The 19694-nt window shown below is 38.8% G+C and overlaps 1 protein-coding gene across 4 annotated transcripts in view; it reads left to right on the top strand.

Moving 5' to 3' along the window:
* Positions 1-19694, top strand: part of BMAL2 (basic helix-loop-helix ARNT like 2) — a 129647-nt gene that overhangs the window by 36794 nt on the left and 73159 nt on the right. For all 4 annotated transcript variants that reach the window (XM_059935515.1, XM_059935513.1, XM_059935516.1 and 1 more), the window contains exons 2-3: positions 4288-4438; positions 17579-17736. In XM_059935515.1, the coding sequence (XP_059791498.1) occupies positions 4288-4438; positions 17579-17736 (309 nt within the window). The remainder of the gene's footprint in view (positions 1-4287; positions 4439-17578; positions 17737-19694) is intronic.

Here is a 19694-nt window from a genome sequence, read left to right on the forward strand (position 1 = left end):
AGACCTCCAGTCCATAAGCATGGTGCATGTTTCCATTTATTTGAATCTTTTTCAATATTTTAAATAAATTTTTATAATTTTCTCCAGAAAGACCTTGTATACTTTAATTAGGTTATACATTTATTCTAAATACATTTATTCTTTAGGTACTCTATATTTTTTGAAGTTATTATAAATTATGTTTTTTAAAATATCATTTTCTCTGGGCTTTCTATCCTGTTCCATTGATCTATACCTTATCTTTGATAAAGGAGGGAAGCATATACAGTGGAGAAAAGACAGCCTCTTCAATAAGTGGTACTGGGAAAACTGGACAGGTACATGTAAAAGTATGAAATTAGAACACTCCCTAACACCATACACAAAAATAAACTCAAAATGGATTAAAGACCTAAATGTAAGGCCAGACACTGTCGAACTCTTAGAGGAAAACATAGGCAGAACACTCTGACATAAATCACAGCAAGATCCTTTTTGACCCACCTCCTAGAGAAATGGAAATAAAAACAAAAATAAACAAATGGGACCTAATGAAACTTCAAAGCTTTTGCACAGCAAAGGAAACCATAAACAAGACCAAAAGACAACTCTCAGAATGGGAGAAAATATTTGCAAATGAAGCAACTGACAAAGGATTAATCTCCAAAATTTACAAGCAGCTCATGCAGCTCAATAACAAAAAAACAAACAACCCAATCCAAAAATGGGCGGAAGACCTAAATAGACATTTCTCCAAAGAAGATATACAGATTGCCAACAAACACATGAAAGGATGCTCAACATCATTAATCATTAGAGAAATGCAAATCAAAACTACAATGAGATATCATCTCACACCAGTCAGAATGGCCATCATCAAAAAATCTAGAAGCAATAAATGCTGGAGAGGGTGTGGAGAAAAGGGAACCCTCTTGCACTGTTGGTGGGAATGTAAATTGATACAGCCACTATGGAGAACGGTATGGAGGTTCCTTAAAAAACTAAAAATAGAACTACCATACGACCCAGCAATCCCACTACTGGGCATATACCCTGAGAAAACCATAATTCAAAAAGAGTCATGTACCAAAATGTTCATTGCAGCTCTATTTACAATAGCCAGGACATGGAAGCAACCTAAGTGTCCATCATCAGATGAATGGATAAAGAAGATGTGGCACATATATACAATGGAATATTACTCAGCCATAAAAAGAAACGAAATTGAGTTATTTGTAGTGAGGTGGATGGAGTTAGAGTCTGTCATACAGAGTGAAGTAAGTCAGAAAAAGAAAAACAAATACAGTATGCTACCACATATATATGGAATCTAAGGGGAAAAAAAAAAGGTCATGAAGAACCTAGTGGTAAGACGGGAATAAAGACACAGACCTACTAGAGAATGGACTTGAGGATATGGGGAGGGGGAAGGGTAAGCTGTGACAAAGTGAGAGAGTGGCATGGACATATATACACTACCAAACGTAAAATACATAGCTACTGGGAAGCAACCGCATAGCACAGGGAGATCAGCTCGGTGCTTTGTGACCACCTAGAGGGGTGGGATAGGGAGGGTGGGAGGGAGGGAGATGCAAGAGGGAAGAGCTATGGGAACATATGTGTATGTATAACTGATTCACTTTGTTATAAAGCAGAAACTAACACACCATTGTAAAGCAATTATACTGCAATAAAGATGTTAAAAAATAAATAAAATATTTTCTTATAGTTTGTTACTGGTGATTAGAAAAGCAGTTGATTTTTATATTGACTTTACAAACAGCCAACCTTGATACACTCCCTAGTTTTAATAATTTATACGTTGATTATTTTGTGTTTTTTTGTATTCTCAATCATGTCATTTCCCAATGATGACAATTTTTTTTTCTTCCTTTCCAATTCTTATACTTCATGTATTGTTTTCTTGCCTATTCTACTAGCAGGTCTTCTAATACAGTGTTGAAAGGGGTACCGATAAAAGATCTTCTTGTTTCTGATTGTAAAAAGAATTCTTTCAGTGTTTCTTCGTTAATATTCCTGAATCTATTAGGATAATCATATTTTTCCACTAAGCTGCTATTGTGGTAAATTATATTCATTAATTTACTAATATTAAACCAGTCGTGTTCCTGGGATAAAGCTATCTTGGTCATGATGGGTTATTCTCTTTATACATTTCTGAATTTTGTTTGCTAATATTTTGTTAAGATTTTTGTATCTTTGTTCATGAATGAGATGGGCCTATAGTTATCCTTTCTTGTATTGGCATTGTTGAATTTTAATATCAAATTTCTGTAAGCCTCATAAAAAGTTGAATTTACTATATATTGGGATAGTATGTGTAAGAAAGAATATAGGAATATGCAGGTTTTTATTTCTCTTTGCTTTATTTTCTGTCAGTTAAAATTCTCTAGGGACAAATACATGATATCATTTATATGTAGAATCTTAAAAGTAATACAAATAAATTTATTTACAAAACAGACTCACAGACAGAAAACAAACTTATAGTTACCAAAGACAAAGTGAGAGGAGGGATAAATTAGGAGTATGGGATTAACAGATACTCACTTCTATATATAAAATAGATAAACAACAAGGATTTACTGTATAGCAGAGGGAACTATATTCAATATCTTGTAATAACCTCTAATGGAGAAGAACCTGAAAAAGTACATATATATATGTACAATCGAATCGCTTTGCTGTACATCTGAAACTAACACGATATTGTGAATCGACTATACCTCAATAAAAAAAAATTCCCTACGAATTTTTCCATTTCATCTATATTTTCAAATTTTTAGAATAATGTTTTTCTAAATTCATGAGAATTTATCTTTTATATCTCTAGAGCATCTAAAATTATGATCCCATCTTCATTCCTATCTTTATTCATTTATTTCCTCTTTCCTTTTTTTGGAAAAATCTTGCCATAAGGTTATTAGAGTTTCCAATGTTTTGGAAGAACTTATGTTTAGCTTTTTTGATCTGTACTAATTTGTATTCTATTTCATTATTTCTGGTATTATTTTAATGATTTCCTTTCTCCTAATTCTTTAGATTTATTTTAGTCATCTTTTCCTAATTTCATAAAATAAATTATTAGCTCATTAAATTTCAGTCTTTTTATGGTGTCTAGCATAATTACATTGTAGTCAGAAAATGTTTCATGTATAATATCAATCTTTTTGGTCCAGTATAAATGCCCCACTGGTACCTCAAAACAAACAACACTGGATTTTGAAGCTGCTAGGTATAGTGGTCTATATATGTCTTATCATATCAAGCTTGTCTGTTGTGTGGATCAGATTTCTTATGTCATTATTTTTGAATGCTCACTCTATCAGTTACTGCTAGAGATGTGTTAAAAAGCTCCCGCTCTTACTCTAAGATGTATTGCATTCTCCTTGTAAATATTGCTTATATATTTCAGTCTATAAGGTGCAAATGAGTTTAAACTTGTTAGGTCAATTTTAATATGAGAAATATATTCAGAGAGGCCTATATTTAGACTATAAGTTATTTTTAGTTCAGTGATTCTGAGTTTTACATTTTATAAAACATTTAGTAAACTACAGTTTAGACCAAAAGAATTTTACTCTCATATTTAGCAATTCAGGGTTAAAAATATTCATGTCCCTTAATCTTGTTAACTCATTTCTGGGATGCTATCCCCCCCCAAAAAAAAAATAACTAGGAGATGAAAAGAAATAACCGGTAGATAAAAAGTTTTATACACATAGATAAAAGCACCATACATATTTATGATAGTGAAAAAAAACCAAATATACATTCCAACAATAGAAGAGTGGTTAAGTAGCTATGACACAGCTACACGATGGTATATTATGCAGCCATTAGAATCATTTATAAAGAATTTGTAATAACACTGTAAAGTTATTATCACAATGATATGCAAATAATGCAGAGTATACACTATGACTTCAATTACTATAATAACAACTGTAGAAAAATTCTACAAGGAAGTAATTCTAAGTAGTAATATTAGTTGTTGAGATTTGGTTTTCCCCCTTCCTTTCTACTTTTTTGTGTTTTCCATATTTCCTACAATATCCATATATTTTTTTCCAATTAGGGAAAATAAACTTAAAAATATAGACTAACAATACATTTCTAACTAATATTTGGGTGTACATGATTAGTCTTTCATTGTATGTTATGTTGCTGTTTAGTTGACATTTTAAAATATCAAAGTAAAAAGCCATTTAAAATGTGGGATATGGATATGTATAAAGTAAAATCAGTGTTTCAAACAGATGCCTTATTGTGCTTTATGTCTCATAGGTAAAGTGTTGAGCGAAGGGAACCAGTGCATTGCTTCCATGGTTTCCAGTCATCTGAGCCCATGGACAAAACCAGCAACTATTGGATCCTTCAGCCCACATGTGACAGAGTTTCCAAGAAAACGAAAAGGGAGTGATTCAGACCCATCCCAGTAAGTGAATTTGTTCCTCTAACGCCAAGAAATCTTCGACTCCAGGGAAAAAAGAAAAATATTACTTTATTTTTCTTTTAAAAACAAATTAAAACCTTTAGTTTCTTTTTATTTATTTAGTTTTTTAATTGAAGTTTAGTTGATTTACAATGTTGTTAGTTTCTGGTGCACAGCAAAGTGATTCAGTTATATATATACATACATATTCTTTTTCATATTCTTTTCTATTATGGTTTATTACAGGGTATTGAATATAGTTCCCTGTGCTCTACCATAGGACCTTGTTGTTTATCCATTCTATATGTAATAGTTTGCATCTGCTAGTCCCGAACTCCCAATCCAACCCTCCCCCTCCCCCTCCTTGGCAACCACAAGTCTGTTCTCAATGGCTGTCAGTCTATTTCTGTTTCGTAGATAAGTTCATTTGTGTCATATTTTAGATTCCACATGTAAGTGATATCATATGGTATCTTTCTCTTCCTGACTTACTTCACTTAGTATTATAATCTGTAGGTCCATCCATGTAGCTGCACAAGGCATCATTTCATTGTTTTTTACAGCTGAGTAATATTCTGTTGTATATATATACCACATCTTCTTTAGAAAAAGACTACTTTTTAAATCATTATTTTTAATTACATGGTAATTAAAAATTTGGATAGGGTCAATTATTTATCCACCCAGCTGCCACCTCTGTCATTGACTGATCCAACTCTGAAGGTTATTAGGTATCCAGGAAGGTCAACTGGAGGTTAATTTGCTTAACATTTATGGTCACAGGAAGATATTTGCCTTCCTAATTGAAATACTTGACTTTGAGGAGAACATCTTCTTGCATGTTTGGCTTACAATAATAATCACCACTTGCTTCTTTCCTTACTCATCATTCGTGTAACAACCAACCCTTGGTTATCTGTGGCGACTTTAATCAAATAAAACTCTTGTTTTCCCTGTTTAGTAAGCCAAGTAGATTATACAATCAATGTTGAGAATACTTACTATCTCCTGGTTCATTTTTATTGCCTAATGCAGCTTGCAGTCCCAAATATTCTTTAAAGACCTCCCCAAGGCTGGGGTTGATCTGGTGGAAGTAATAGGGCACAGTAAATATAGCAATCTAGAGCAACTCATTTTAGGCTGCTACTTTATGTAAATCATGAATGAAGGGAAAAATCCTGAGTGGGGGACAGGATGAGGACGTAATGAAACATCATAGCTCTTTATAAATTTATTTATTTATTTATTTTTGGCTGTGTTGGGTCTTCGTTTCTGTGCGAGGGCTTTCTCTAGTTGCGGCGAGCAGGGGCTACTCTTCATGGCGGTGCGCGGGCCTTTCACTGTCGCGGCCTCTCGTTGCGGAGCACAGGCTCCAGACGCACAGGTTCAGTAGTTGTGGCTCGTGGGCTTAGTTGCTCCACGGCATGTGGGATCCTCCCAGACCAGGGCTCGAACCCGTGTCCCCTGCATTGGCAGGCAGATTCTCAACCACTGCGCCACCAGGGAAGCCCCCATCATAGCTCTTTATAACTCAGTTCTTCCTAGGACACTTTATATACTTTAGCTTCAGTTTCCAAGACTGCAGATTCAGTGTTATTCAAATGTAAGTACCAACACACTTCCCAAGCCACATATAAATGACTTGAAGATTATCTACTGTTTTTGGTTGTCTGTATTCTCTTAGTCTCTTCCAATAATGTGGATGATTGTAAATAACTACAGTTGATCAAGTGACAGTCTATCTAGAACTGTTTGCTGTGCTACATCCTAAGTTATCAGTTGGTTAGTCCCCATTCACCTCGAGCTAGAAGTGACTGTTAGTCCTTTTTTATTTTCTTTAGAATCATAAGCACCGTTGTTCTTTCTTAATATCTAAATAAGAATGTGGCTTTCAAGTGAGAACTAGAGTCACATGATTTTAAGCCACGTAGGGGCATGGTTGAGACCTTATAGTGGTTTTGAGAGTGAATGGGAAAATGAGGGCAGTGACACGGGAAATACTAGAAACATGCAAAGTAATGACAGATAATGATTTTTTTGGCAGAAGGCAACGCTAGAGATTATTTAGTCAATTACCCGCATTTTAGAAAATGAAGCAGCTGGAACTCAGAAATATCAAGTGCTTTGCCCAACATTATCCAGCTAGCTGGAATGCTTGATTGTCAGTGTGGTAGTTTCCTCATTACACCCTGGTTTCTGTTTCTCCGCAACTGGAGGGGAGGGTGCTTCTAGCACATGAGAACAACCATACTGTCCATTTTCCAGCATGTCTGGTAGGGGTGACCCAAGGCCTCCTTCCTCCCAGGTCAGGAATCATGAAAGAAAAAGTGGTGGAAAAACTTTCTCAGAATCCCTTTGCCTATCTCCTTTCAACAAGGGTAGAAATATCAGCATCCAGTGGCAGCAGGTAAGTCCTGGACTATCATTTGACATAATTCCTACTTGAAGATGGCATATAGTAGCAGCAGAAAGAGAGCGTACACCCCACTGATTTGCTCATTATCTATCCCAGAGCTTCTCCATTCTGCCCCAATCCTTCTTTCATCCCACCATTTTCCATTCTCTCTAATGAAATGAGGGATGTCAAAGTACTTTATGGATTTTACAAAGTACTGACTGTATTGCATCCTTCCCAGAGACTCGGGGCATGAAGTTGATTTCATTGGTGGAGCCTCCACGTGTTGGATATATTTAAACAAAGAAGGATATATGAGAAGGTTCACCCTTTCTGCAGCACTGTTGGGTTTGCGTGGAGAGCTGGTTCCTTAAAAGGGTCATTGATGAAGATTCCCTGGAATGTAGTCGTTAACATTTACTGAGTACCTGCTATATGATACCCAGTAGACCAGGAGGGAGACATACAGATAAGATACAAGAAACTTGTACAAATGGGAAAGGTACAAATAGTTATTGCACATCATGATAGCTTCCGTAAGGGGGACCCTAGGTATTATGGCAACAAGGAAAGTTGGGTATTTAAATAATATTGGGATCAGAGTGAAGGACAGCTTCCTGGAGATGTTGACTTAAGCTAAGTTTTGAATGAAGAATGGAAATGAGCCATTCAGAGCAGGAGTAGAGAAGGTCCTTTAGGCAGAAGAAACAGCTGTGCAGAAGCACAGAGTATGAGGCAGCGCACTGCTGATCAGGAGACAAGTGGTTGTCACAGTAGAGCAGAGGGCACCCCAGGAGGTGAGGCGGGTGAGCTGTGAGGCTTGGGGGATAAACGTGGACTAGGTCATGAACATCTGCTGAACTAAAGCATCTGAAAAGTGTCTTTGCTAAAGAATCTGAAAAGTGTCTTGAATGCAATAAGGAAAATGGAAGGATTTTAAGCATGAGAAGAGCTTGATCAGATTACATTTTAAATACTTTGCTTGCCTTTGCACTTTTTAAAAAAACTTTTTATTGTAGTAAAATATATGCAACATAAAATTTGCTGTTTCAACCACTTTTAAGTGTACAGTTCAGTGGCGTTAATTGCATTCATGGTGTGTACAACCATCACCACTGTTTCTGAAACTTTTTCATCACCCCAGTCAGAAACACGATACCCACTAAATAGTAGTTCTCCATACCCCACTCTCCCCCAGCCTCTGGTAACCTCTAGACTACTTTCTAGCTCTAAGAATTTGCCTGTTCTAGACGTTTCACATAATTGGAATCATACAATATTTGTCCTTTTGTCTCTGGCTTATTTCACTTAGTGTAATGTTTTCAAATTTCACCTACGTTGTAGCATGTATTAGGATTTCATTCTTTTTTACAGCTAAATAATATTCCATTGTATGTATATACCACATTTTGCTTAACCATTCATTTTTTGGTGGCTATTTGGGTTGTGCCCACCCTTTGGCTATTGTGAATAATGCTGCTATGAACATTGGTATACAAGTATCTGAGTCCCTGCTTTCGATTCTTTTGGGTATACACCTATGAGTAAAATTCCTGGGTCAGATGGTAATTCTTTTTTTTTTTTTTGGAGATTCATCAGTTTTTAAAATTAATTAATTACTTATTTATTTTTGGTTGCATTGGGTCTTTGTTGCTTGTGTGCGGGCTTTCTCTAGTTGCGGCGAGCGGGGGCTACTCTTCGTTGCGGTGCGCAGGCTTCTCACTGCAGTGGCTTCTCTTGTTGCGGAGCATGGGCTCTAGGAGCACGGGTTTCAGTAGTTGTGGCACACGGGCTCAGTAGTTGTGGCTCAGGGGCTCAGTAGTTGTGGCTTGCAGGCTCTAGAGCGCAGGCTCAGTAGTTGTAGAGCACGGGCTTAGGTGCTCCGCAGCATGTGGGATCTTCCCGGACCAGGGCTCGAACTCATGCCCCCTGCATTGGCAGGCGAGTTCTTAACCACTGCGCCACCAGGGAAGCCCCTCAGATGGTAATTCTATGTTTAGTTTGTGAGGAACCACCAAACTGGTTTCCACGGTGCCTGCACCATTTTACATTCCCACCAGAAATGTGTGAGGGATTCAATTTCTCCATTTTATTGCTGGCACTTGTTATTTTCCATTAAAAAAAAAGTTACCCTAGTAAGTGTGAAGTGGTACAGATTTATATTTTCAAAGGATCACTCTGGAAACAGCATGGAGGATGGGCTGAAGGAGGAAAATCCAGCAGGCAGAGAAAACAGCTGAGAGATGGTTGCTAGGGAATAGGTTTTTCTGAGCATTGGTCCAAGAGAGTGGCCCTAGGCAGGAAGGGCATGGAAAGGGAGGGACACGTTATGGCACATTTAGAAGATAGAACCTCTAAGATTTCAGAGAGCAAGTGGACTGGCATGTATGCATGTATGGAGTGGGAAGACGGGGGGCTCAGGGAGGAGGGGACGCCCACCCAGAAGGTGAGGAGACGAGGCTCTGAAGTGGGAGCGACATCTAAGTAACCGAAGGAAGAAAACTTTAAAAAGAGAAAGGCATAGAAAGCAGCAAATCTGGAGGCTGTTTTGACCATATTTGCTTCCAATTTTGTTTGTGTTTGGTTGATTTAGGGATTCAAAATGCAGTGAAAGTAGTTTTCAAGGAAAGCTTGCACTGTGTTTTGGAAAAATTATGTTACTGTAATATAAGATGCTACACTAAGAAAATGCATCTAAGTAATGTGAATGTTATTAATATCAGAGAGCTTATTAAAATTCATAAATAAAATATTATGCCTATAGACCAAATGCCAGCATGGAGAAAAATACAGAGAGCAAATTTACTAATTATCTAGGTGCATGCTGCAAACAAAGAAATGAATTATTTGACTAACAACGTCGTGCCTTTATTCTATTCTGCAAGGGACCATTAAATAAAAGTGTATTTGGATTTCCTAAGTACAATAGGTTTGGATTTCACCAAGGAGGCAAGTTCAGTCAGTGAGTTAATTTGCTAAAACACGTATAATCAAAGCAAAAGCATGATTTAAAACAGCCAAACTTTACCTTTTGAGATTGAAGTAATGTATATGTATATATAATTCCAGACCATCAGGAAGGAAATCATTCATCTGTATAATTATTTTCTGTTTTAGTCCATAAATATGAAGTCAGACAGAAAAGAGAAAAAAAAAAAGAAGCTGACTTAATCTAACCCTCTCTTTTGCTTCAAAGAAGCTGTTTAATTTTATACCACAGAGCAGGCTGGCAATGATCAAGGCATAGAGGAAGCTACACCAGCCAGCACAGAATAAGTTTCACTGGCCTCCTGTTAGGTCTGTGACCTTGAGCAGTCATTAACCTTACTGGGCCTCAATTCCTTCATCTGTAAAATCGGGGGTAGTAATAACTACATGATTCTTAAATGCTGTGAGAATGAAATAACACATGTGAAAATATTTTTGATAAACTATCATCAAAGCTATTTATTTAGACAGGGATAAGGAAAAGCATCCTTTGATTAAGGTGTTATCTTAGTGGTCCTTTTTTATTTGGGATATTTATGTGCATCTGTTCATAAATTTTATTAACTTTTCTATAAACAGCATGTATTTATCTTTTTTAAGCAGAAAAATATTCTTGAAACCTCAAGTAAAATACATCACATGAATAAAATAGATCAAAGGTAGGTCAGACTTTTTTCAAAGCCTGGAAAATGATCATTGTTGAGTCTTCTAAAAGGGAAATTTGGCAAGATGAGTCAGAAGCCTTAAAATAGTTATCCATAAATTGTATATCTAAGGGTTTATCCTAGGAGAATAATCAAAGATGCATGCACCACAATAGTATTAGTCATACTATTTATAATATTGAAAAATTAGAATATTGAGATATCTAATAATAGAAAATTAGTAAATAAATTATAGTGTAGCTAACCAATGGGCCACTATTTAATCATTGCAAATCATATTCTCCAAGAATATTTGAAGCTATATTTATGTTATAGCGTTAAGTGAATAAGACATGAAAAATTTTACACTATGATCTGAATTTTGTTTATTTTATATATATATATACATATATATAATACACATCTACATAAATATCCTCCCATGCCCCACCACCAACCCCATAGCTAAGTAAAATAGTCAAAGCTATTTTTTGTATGTATCTATATACATGTCTAGGAAAGAGATTGGAGGGAGACCCATTGAAATATTGACTGTGATTATTTCCAGATAAGATTATGGGTGCTTTGCCCTGAATTTTTTAAATGCCCTTTCAAAAAATGATACATTTGGGAATATATTTTTAAAAATACATATTTAAAAAAACCTATTCATTCTGTATAGTTTTTTAATGTGGAAAGTATTCTATCACCATCAGTATATTTCACTTTGGTAGTGGTCTGGCGACTACATTTCTGAATGAATAAACACACACCCATATAGCACATGTATGTATGTATATGTATATATAAATATTTATACACACACATATATATACATTTAGTATATTCTGCTAAGGCATATACTAATGTGAAAATTAATATTATTGGCAAGTGATCGGTTTTCAGTTTTTAAAAATATTTCTTACCATCTAGATGAATTTTCAGGTCAAATGAATTCCTTTTGATTAAAGATCTGAGATTCTTAATGTATTTTCAGGCTATTTTAATAGAGCTATTATAAAATTTTTGGCTAATCCATCAATTGTTTTAAAAATAGCTATTTTATTTAATGTTATTTCTATGAACATTATATTCCTTTTCAAGATTGGCATGGGATTATTTCTAAACAGAGCAGTAATTATTATTCATTGTCAGTTCACATAGTTTTGTTACCTGATGGGGATGAGGCACCTGTCAGCTTTAGTAGGAGAGCAGCCCATGCAGACAGTAATAATTGTTTCAATTAGGAGCTCAGGGTAGCATGTATAACTAAAGACTTAATAGGAATTAGGATGATTGGACTTAATCCCACATTTATTTCTCAAGAATTACCGAAAATCTGTTTCATGTAGTTTGATATTTTATCCTGCTTTTTTGTAGAATGGAAGATGGTGAACAACAAGTAAAAATGAAGTCCTTCAGGTATACTGAACTGTTGAGAGAGTACACAGTGGGTGGGAAAGGTCGCACATGCAGACCGTTAGCCAAAGCAAATGGTGATGTCAAGATAGAATGGATTCATGAATATTAGCTTTTTCTCATATGTTCTGCTCTGAGAAGATGCAGATACCTCAGGCCCAAACTGTGGCGCTCATCTTAATAAGCTCCTTTCGCTCTGATGAGCTCATTTCCAGCTCTGGAATGCATGCAGAGAGTCAGGTGGGTGATGCCAGCAGTTCTGCTTCTCTGTCAGAGAAGCCAGGCGGATCCCACAGGGCAGGGTCCCCGCTGTATGCCTTCCTGCCCTGAGTCCAGAGCTTTCCCAAGCTCCCTCAGCCCTGCTGGACCACCTTTCAGCATAGCAAGTCTGAAATGGGAACTCATTTCCTTCTCCGTGGAGCCAGAGGCCCCTTCCTTGAAGTAATGCAGCCACTCAGGGTGAAGAAGTAGGAGTGACTGGAAATAAATACAGTTCTAAAAACAAAACAAAACAAAACAAAACCATCTGATACCATCATCAGATACCTTATACCTTTTTTCTCTATCTACTTGAATAACATTTTGGCTTATGTGTATTTAAATTTTTCTCAGAATAGCTATTTATTGAAAACAACTATTATCTTCTTGAAGCACTAGAGAAAACCTAATTCATCCAATAAGCAAATCAGAATTACTTACAAGGAGTGTCTGATTATTAGGAATCCATCACCATAAAGTCTGTCAGTTGTTTCATCATATTCTTTCAATGTCAACAAGTTTTTTTTTCCTACATCTGGCAACATGGCCAGATCTCAGTTTTGCTTTTTCTCCATTTATTCTGGTTTGTTTTTTTTTTTAATATGACTCTGCAGAACACTGACACGGTTCAAAGTGACAGTAACAGTTCACAGAATTAAGAGCCAGAGCCCTGATAAATTATTAAGCAGAGAACTTGCATCTGGGTAAATATGCCCTTCTTTAATAAAATTCTTCAAGAAATCTTTTCAGGTGCACCTCCTTCAAGTAAAGTACCTTATTCAAAAACTGGCTATTTTCACCTTCCTCTGTCTTTCCTAGCTCCCAGCATCATCATTCGTTATTCCCAAGTGACCTTGTTCCTACCTGTTCTCATCTCCCTCAAAACCCTGGCTCTAAGAGAAGTCACTTTCTCTTCTGCTGTACATTCCTGGAATCAGGCACCTCTGTCCACTGCTACTGTCCATGCTAATGGGTAATATTGTTAGAAAGAAGAGGTGAACATTCTAGCAAGTGGATAATCATAACATTTTTAAAATCATAAATCTTTAATCTAAGAAGTTCTCATGGGGGAATTCCCTGGTCCAGTGGTTAGGACTCGGCGCTTTCACTGCTGTGGCCTGGGTTCAGTCTGATCGGGGAACTGAGATCCTGCAAGCCGTGTGGTGTGGCCAAAAATAAAAATAAATAAAAACTTCTCATGAATAGACCAAAGTACGAGCAGATAACTGCATTTTATGTAAATACACAGGTAACTTGAATTCCATCCAGTTCGCCCCAAAGTACTTATTTTGTTCCAGGAGTGTCACTGGCCAAGCGTGAGTGGTTGGGCGGGTGGTGCTCTGTCAGTGTTTGCCCCCTTAGCCCCACTCTTCCATCTAGTTTAAAGTCTCTAAAAACAGATCGGGACGAGTCTCCTATTTTTCCTCTTTCCCATTAGATTGCCTTCCCCAAATTCTTCTTCTTTTTTTTTTTTTTTTGTTTTAATATAACCTTTTTTCTATTTTAAAATAGTTTTAGATTTACAGAAACATTGTGAAAACAGTACAGAGAACTCCCATAGATGCCATACCCAGTTTCTCCTATTATTAACATCTTACATTTGTGTGGCACATTTATCTCAATTAATGAACTGATATTGGTACATTATTATTGAATAAAGTTCGTCTTTTTTTAAAATAATTTTATTTATTTATTTTTGGCTGTGTTGGGTCTTCATTTCTGTGCGAGGGCTTTCTCTAGTTGCGGCGAGCAGGCGCCACTCTTCATCGCGGTGCGCGGGCCTCTCACTATCGCGGCCTCTCTTGTTGCGGAGCACAGGCTCCAGACGCGCAGGCTCAGTAGTTGTGGCTCACGGGCCTAGTTGCTCCGGGGCATGTGGGATCTTCCCAGACCAGGGCTCGAACCCGTGTCCCCTGCATTGGCAGGCAGACTCTCAACCACGGTGCCACCAGGGAAGCCCATAAAGTCCGTCTTTTATTTACGTCTTCTTGGTCTTCCCCTAATGCCCTTTTCTGTTTCAGGGGCGTATCCTGGATACCGCATTCCATGTAGACTCCTCTTGGCTGTGACAGTTTCTCAGACTTTCCTTGTTTTTGGTGACTTTGACACTTTTGATGAATACTGGTCAGATATTTGGTAAAATGCCCCTTGATTGGGATTTGCCTGATGTTTTTCTCATGATTAGGCTGGGGTTGTATGTGCTTGGAGGAAGACCACAGAAGCAAAGTGTCATTCTCGTCACATCATGTCGAGGGTGCCTATGGTCAACATGACATCACTGCTGATGTTGACCTGGATCACCTGGCTGAGGTGGGGTCTGTCAGCTTTCTCCACTGTCAAGCTATTTATTTATTTAAGGAATGATTATATTTATTCTTTAAATACTCTTTCAAAAAATCTTAAGGATGCCTCACTTTACAATGGCTGGACACTGTCAAATTATTTTATCGAAGGAAGACAGTATGTGCAGCCCGTGCTTAAGGAGTGGGGATTTATGTTGCTTCTTTTTGAGGATGGAGTATCTACATAAATTATTTGGAATTCTTCTGTATGGGAGATTTCTCCCCCATTTATGTATTCAATCATTTATTTACATAAGTATGGACTACTGCATATTCATGCTATACTTTGGGATATAATCCAATGCTACTTTATTTATTTTGTTGCTCAGACTATTCCAGCTTTGAGCACTGCGGTGGGGGGGGGTGTCTTTCAGTTGGCTTCCATCATTGTGGTAACCTGGGCTTTTCAGTGACATAAGCCATCAATTTCTTTTTAGTCTAAGTCTTTTTAGTCTCTTTATACTTTTTAAGTCAGTTTAAGTGAAGGTTTCTGTCACTTGTAACCACAAGATTCTTTTTTTTCCCCACTCAGAACCTAGATATGTTTATTTTATTTTATTTATTTTTTAATTTTTTTATTGGAGTATAGTTGCTTTACACTGCTGTGTCAGTTTCTGCTGCACAGCAAAGTGAATCAGCCATATGTATACATATATGCCCTCTCTTTTGGATTTCCTTCCCATTTAGGTCACCACAGAGCACCAAGTAGAGTTCTCTGTGCTATACAGTAGGTTCTCATTAGTTATCTATTTTATACATAGTACTGTATATATGTCAGTCCCAATCTCACAATTCATACCCCCGCTTCCCCCTGGTATCCATACATTTGTTCTCTATGTCTGTGTCTTTATTTCTGCTTTGCAAATAAGATCGTCTATAACCACAAGATTCTTAACAAATCTTAAGAGAGAGTGCTTAGGTTGCGTTACTTGTTGAACATTTCACATGTTGCCAATAATTGTCTTATGTCAATGCAGCTGAATGACCATTTTACCCTGGAAAGAACCAGTTCTCTCTTGGGCTGTGGTGACCACCTTGCTGAGCACTGTGATAATAGCAGGAGGCTTGGGAGACCGGGGCCGTGTGTGGTTCAAGTTTCAGCCTCATGCTGATAGACAAGTCACGTAACCTCTGAGTTAGAAAAGGGGCACAGAGATGAGAGGGGATTAAGTGACATCACACCGTTGTGGTGTCATCCGGAGGCCAAGATTGCCCCTCATCTGCTGAACTGGCTGCTGGGGAGTGTGAATGAGGCCCCCCCAGACTAGGCTGCCAGATAAAATACAGGACACCTGGCCAACTGTGAATTTCAGATACGTAATGTAGACTTTTTAGTACAAGTATGTCCCAAATATTGCACAAGGATATACTTATACTAAAAAAAGTATTCACTGTTTATCTGAAATTCAAAGTTAACTGCGCGTCCTGGTGCCCCAAGTGCCCTCCCGTGTTTAGGCTCCTCAGGGCGTGTACTCCAGGGAAAGTGACTCTGCAACTTCAGTTTGACCACATGGCTCAAGCCATCTCAAATATTTAAGAAATATTTTAAGAACTAGAATTTATAGGAGTCTGATTATTTGGCTCTTCAGGGTGAAGAAGGAAGGAAGGGTCTAGAGCGAGTCTAGTGGCATCACCAATCAAGATAAACCCTATAGAAGGAAGAGCAATCAGGGCTGGCAGAGGAAGGATTAAAATGGGGTCAGCTGCAGAGAATGCGTTCATTTTGGGATTTCTTGAGTTTAGGGTGCTTATGAATCACTGAGGTGCATAATTCTAGTTCTGAAGGTTGGGAATTGGATAAAGCATGAATGAGATAGGGATTGAATGGTAAGTAGCTTATGAGCAGTTGTAAAGCCTTATGAAGGCATGCGATCTCTTAGGGTGAAGCTATAGGTGAGGAAAGAGTGGTGTCAAGTGAGGGGTCTCTGGGGGACCAGTACTGAAGGACAGAGGAAGAGCTGAGTAGGGAGGCTTAAGGGGGCAGAGCTGAGCGGAGAGGATGGAGGAGCAGGAGAGGTCGCAGAAGCCAGCGAAGAATGAGCAACGACAACAGTGTCACATTCAAGGCAGGGATCCCCTGGGGTTGCATAAGATGAGGATGACCTCTGCTAGAGTAGTTTTAGTGGAATGGGGGCTGGGAGGATGATTTTATTTTATTTTATTTTATTTTAATTTTTTTTTTTGGCTGCACTGGGTCTTCGTTGCTGCACACGGGCTTTCTCTAGTTGCGGCGAGCAGGGGCTACTCTTCGTTGCAGTGAGTGGGCTTCCCGCTGCAGTGGCTTCTCTTGTTGCGGAGCATGGGCTCTAGGTACATGGGCTTCAGTAGTTGCAGCACACAGGCTCAGTAGTTGTGGCTCGTGAGCTCTAGAGCGCAGCCTCAGTCGTTGTGGCTCACGGGCTTAGTTGCTCCATGGCATGTGGGATCTTCCTGGACCAAGGATCGAACCCGTGTCCCCTGCATTGGCAGGCGGATTCTTAACCACTGCACCACCAGGGAAGTCCTGGGAGGTTGGTTTTAATAGGAGAGGCACCTGGGAGATGAAAGGTTAAGTGGAGACCGTACTCTCAGGAGGCTGGCCAAGGAGGGAAGACAGTAGCAAGGAAAAAAAATCCCTAGAATTCTGGAAAGGGGTATCTTCCTCAAAGGGAAGAGACTTGAGCCCATTTATCGACGCATAGAAGGAGCTGTTGAAAGAGAATGAGCTTAAAATGCTGATAACTGTTCAAGCAAAGACCAGAAAGGGGTTAGCTTTGAATAGAAGGCCACCCATTCTTCCTCTACGACTGGGGGGAAGCTAAAAAACCACCTGCCGCAGCTCTCACACAGAGGTCTGAGTTCTTGAAGGTTTCAGGGAATAAGGTCAGGAAGGAAGGAGCAAGGGTATTGGTGGGGGGGGAGGTAAAAGCAGTGAGAATGAGTGCCACTCCTGCTCCCAGCCACTCCTGCCTCTTCCCTGAATGCCACCTGCAGGGCCAAAGACAGGAGGAGGAACAGCGGGGGCTTACTGGCCTCACCTGTGCTCCCACTAGCGCCTCTGGGGTCACTGGGGGTCTGTTAAATGTTAAATATAACGGAGGCTCTTTCTCCTTCTTAGAGAAGCTCATAGCCAAACCGAAAAGCGGAGGAGAGATAAAATGAACAACCTGATTGAAAAACTGTCCGCGATGATCCCTCAGTGCAATCCCATGGCACGGAAACTGGACAAACTGACAGTTTTAAGAATGGCTGTCGAACACTTGAGATCTTTAAAAGGTGAGTTTGAAAATGGCCTCCACACTTGGGTTTGTGAAGTCTTCCCTGTAACTGAAGTCCCTGATGGGTTTGTTTTGTTGTTATTGGCTACTGAGATTTTATACAGATGTGTCTTTCAACTTTATAGGTATTCATTTTGATGCTTGTCTGTATTCTGTACATGGAGAAAATACTAATTGGGATGTCAGAAAACTTGGTTTCACTAAAAGCTTCATCTTAAGTTTACTATGTGAACTTGAAAAGCCTTTATATTTCTACTAGTTTTCTCATACATAATATGAAGATGATAATACCTCTCAATATTTTAGAAGTTTTTAAATGTTAATTATTATAATTTTAAGTTATTGACAGATTTCCACTATTAGAAAAGAAAACCTCCTTAAATTCAGCAATTTCTCTTAAAACTTTATTCAGACTTGTAAGTAGTACCTGAAAATGCATCACACCTTACTATTCTAAGATATTCTCACATTTACGAGACATTGGGTGAAGGAGGTCCTTAGCTGATGCATCTTGGGGCATGTGTGATCGTTTCTGACTTTTGAAGTTCCCCTATTTGAGCTTGAATTGTAAATCAAAGTGCAATAAGTATTCTGTGTATATGTGTAGTCGAAATCACATGTGGTTTGGGAATAACCCTGGTCTGACTTGGGGGGCAGAATGATGGAAATAGAATTGAGTTTTAGGTACAGGAATGTTAATGACATAAATTCACATTGAGATGGTCGGAAGACCCGGCAGAGGAGTTCGCTGCAGACCACTGAGAAGACTCTGAAAGTTCAGATTTGTAAAGATCTAAAAGATTAGAGTGAAACCTGGCTCAAAAAATATGAGAAAAAAATAAAAGTATAAGAAAGGAATAAGCAAAGGAAGACCAAGGGTCTTCTTTAGATCTCTGTCCTACACCGCATGCCAGGAAAAGGAATCTGTTTCAGGGAAAAGGAAGTTCTGTGGTCTGAACATAGAGACTTTGCCAAGTCAAGTTAAAGTGGCTTAGAGGAGACCAGTGTCCCCTGGACTCCAGGTGCAAACTGGAGCCCAGACAAAGAGGATCTTACTTCATAACGAGCCAAAAAATCCTGGCAAAGCTGTTCGGATTGGAGGAGGAGGGGGCATCGGCAAATTAGGAAGTAAAACTAGAGACAGCTATTCAGTAGTAAGTTGTGCAAGTTGTACTTTAAATCACCCCCCTTAGATCTCCACAGATGGTAGAAAAATGACTTACACACTCTGATCAGTTGAGCGCGTGCAGATCTGGAGTGCAGGCGGTGGGGAAGAGCAAGTTCAGCCCTTGATCCCTTCAGTGCCATGCAGAGAGCAGCCCAGCTGTTGGGGCACTGCCTGGCAGGCTTCCTTTTGGGAGTGTGATAGGAGGTCTTTGGTTCATAAGAGTCTGTTGTGAAAGAAGATTCTCTTTTACCCACAACTGGGTCTTGCATAAGTTGTATGCAACACTTCCCTTAAATCTTTTAGCAGGCTCAACCGAGGTCATTTGCTTGCAACCCTAAAATTACCCAACAGTTTTCACATTCACAACATCCTGGCAGAGGAGGACCTAAGGGAAAAGCCATGAATCAGTCAACTAATTCAGCAGACATGAAATGAGCATCAGCTCAGTTCCTGTCCTGTGCTGGGGTTAGGAAAATGAAGGAGGCAAGATCTCTGTGCTGGAGGGGTTCATGGTGGACGAGGGAGACAGACCCCGGAGGAGATCATTAACACCCACTGTGATAAATGTTACGTGGAAGTGTGCGTGGGACGAGGGGCAAGGGCAGCTCAGTAGGGAGGAGACGCCGCCTAAATCCAGAAGGGATTCTTTGGAACAGAGCGTAGATTTCACCATTGGCCCTTCTAAGCTGAAGCGAGGTGGTCATGTACGCATCACACATCCTGACCAGATCCTTAGTCAGTGCTACCCACGGATGAAGTGACTTAAAGCAGCTGGGGCTGCATTCCAG

This window comes from Balaenoptera ricei, chromosome 10 (genome assembly GCF_028023285.1).
Source record: "Balaenoptera ricei isolate mBalRic1 chromosome 10, mBalRic1.hap2, whole genome shotgun sequence".
Classification (NCBI taxonomy): Eukaryota; Metazoa; Chordata; class Mammalia; order Artiodactyla; family Balaenopteridae; genus Balaenoptera; species Balaenoptera ricei.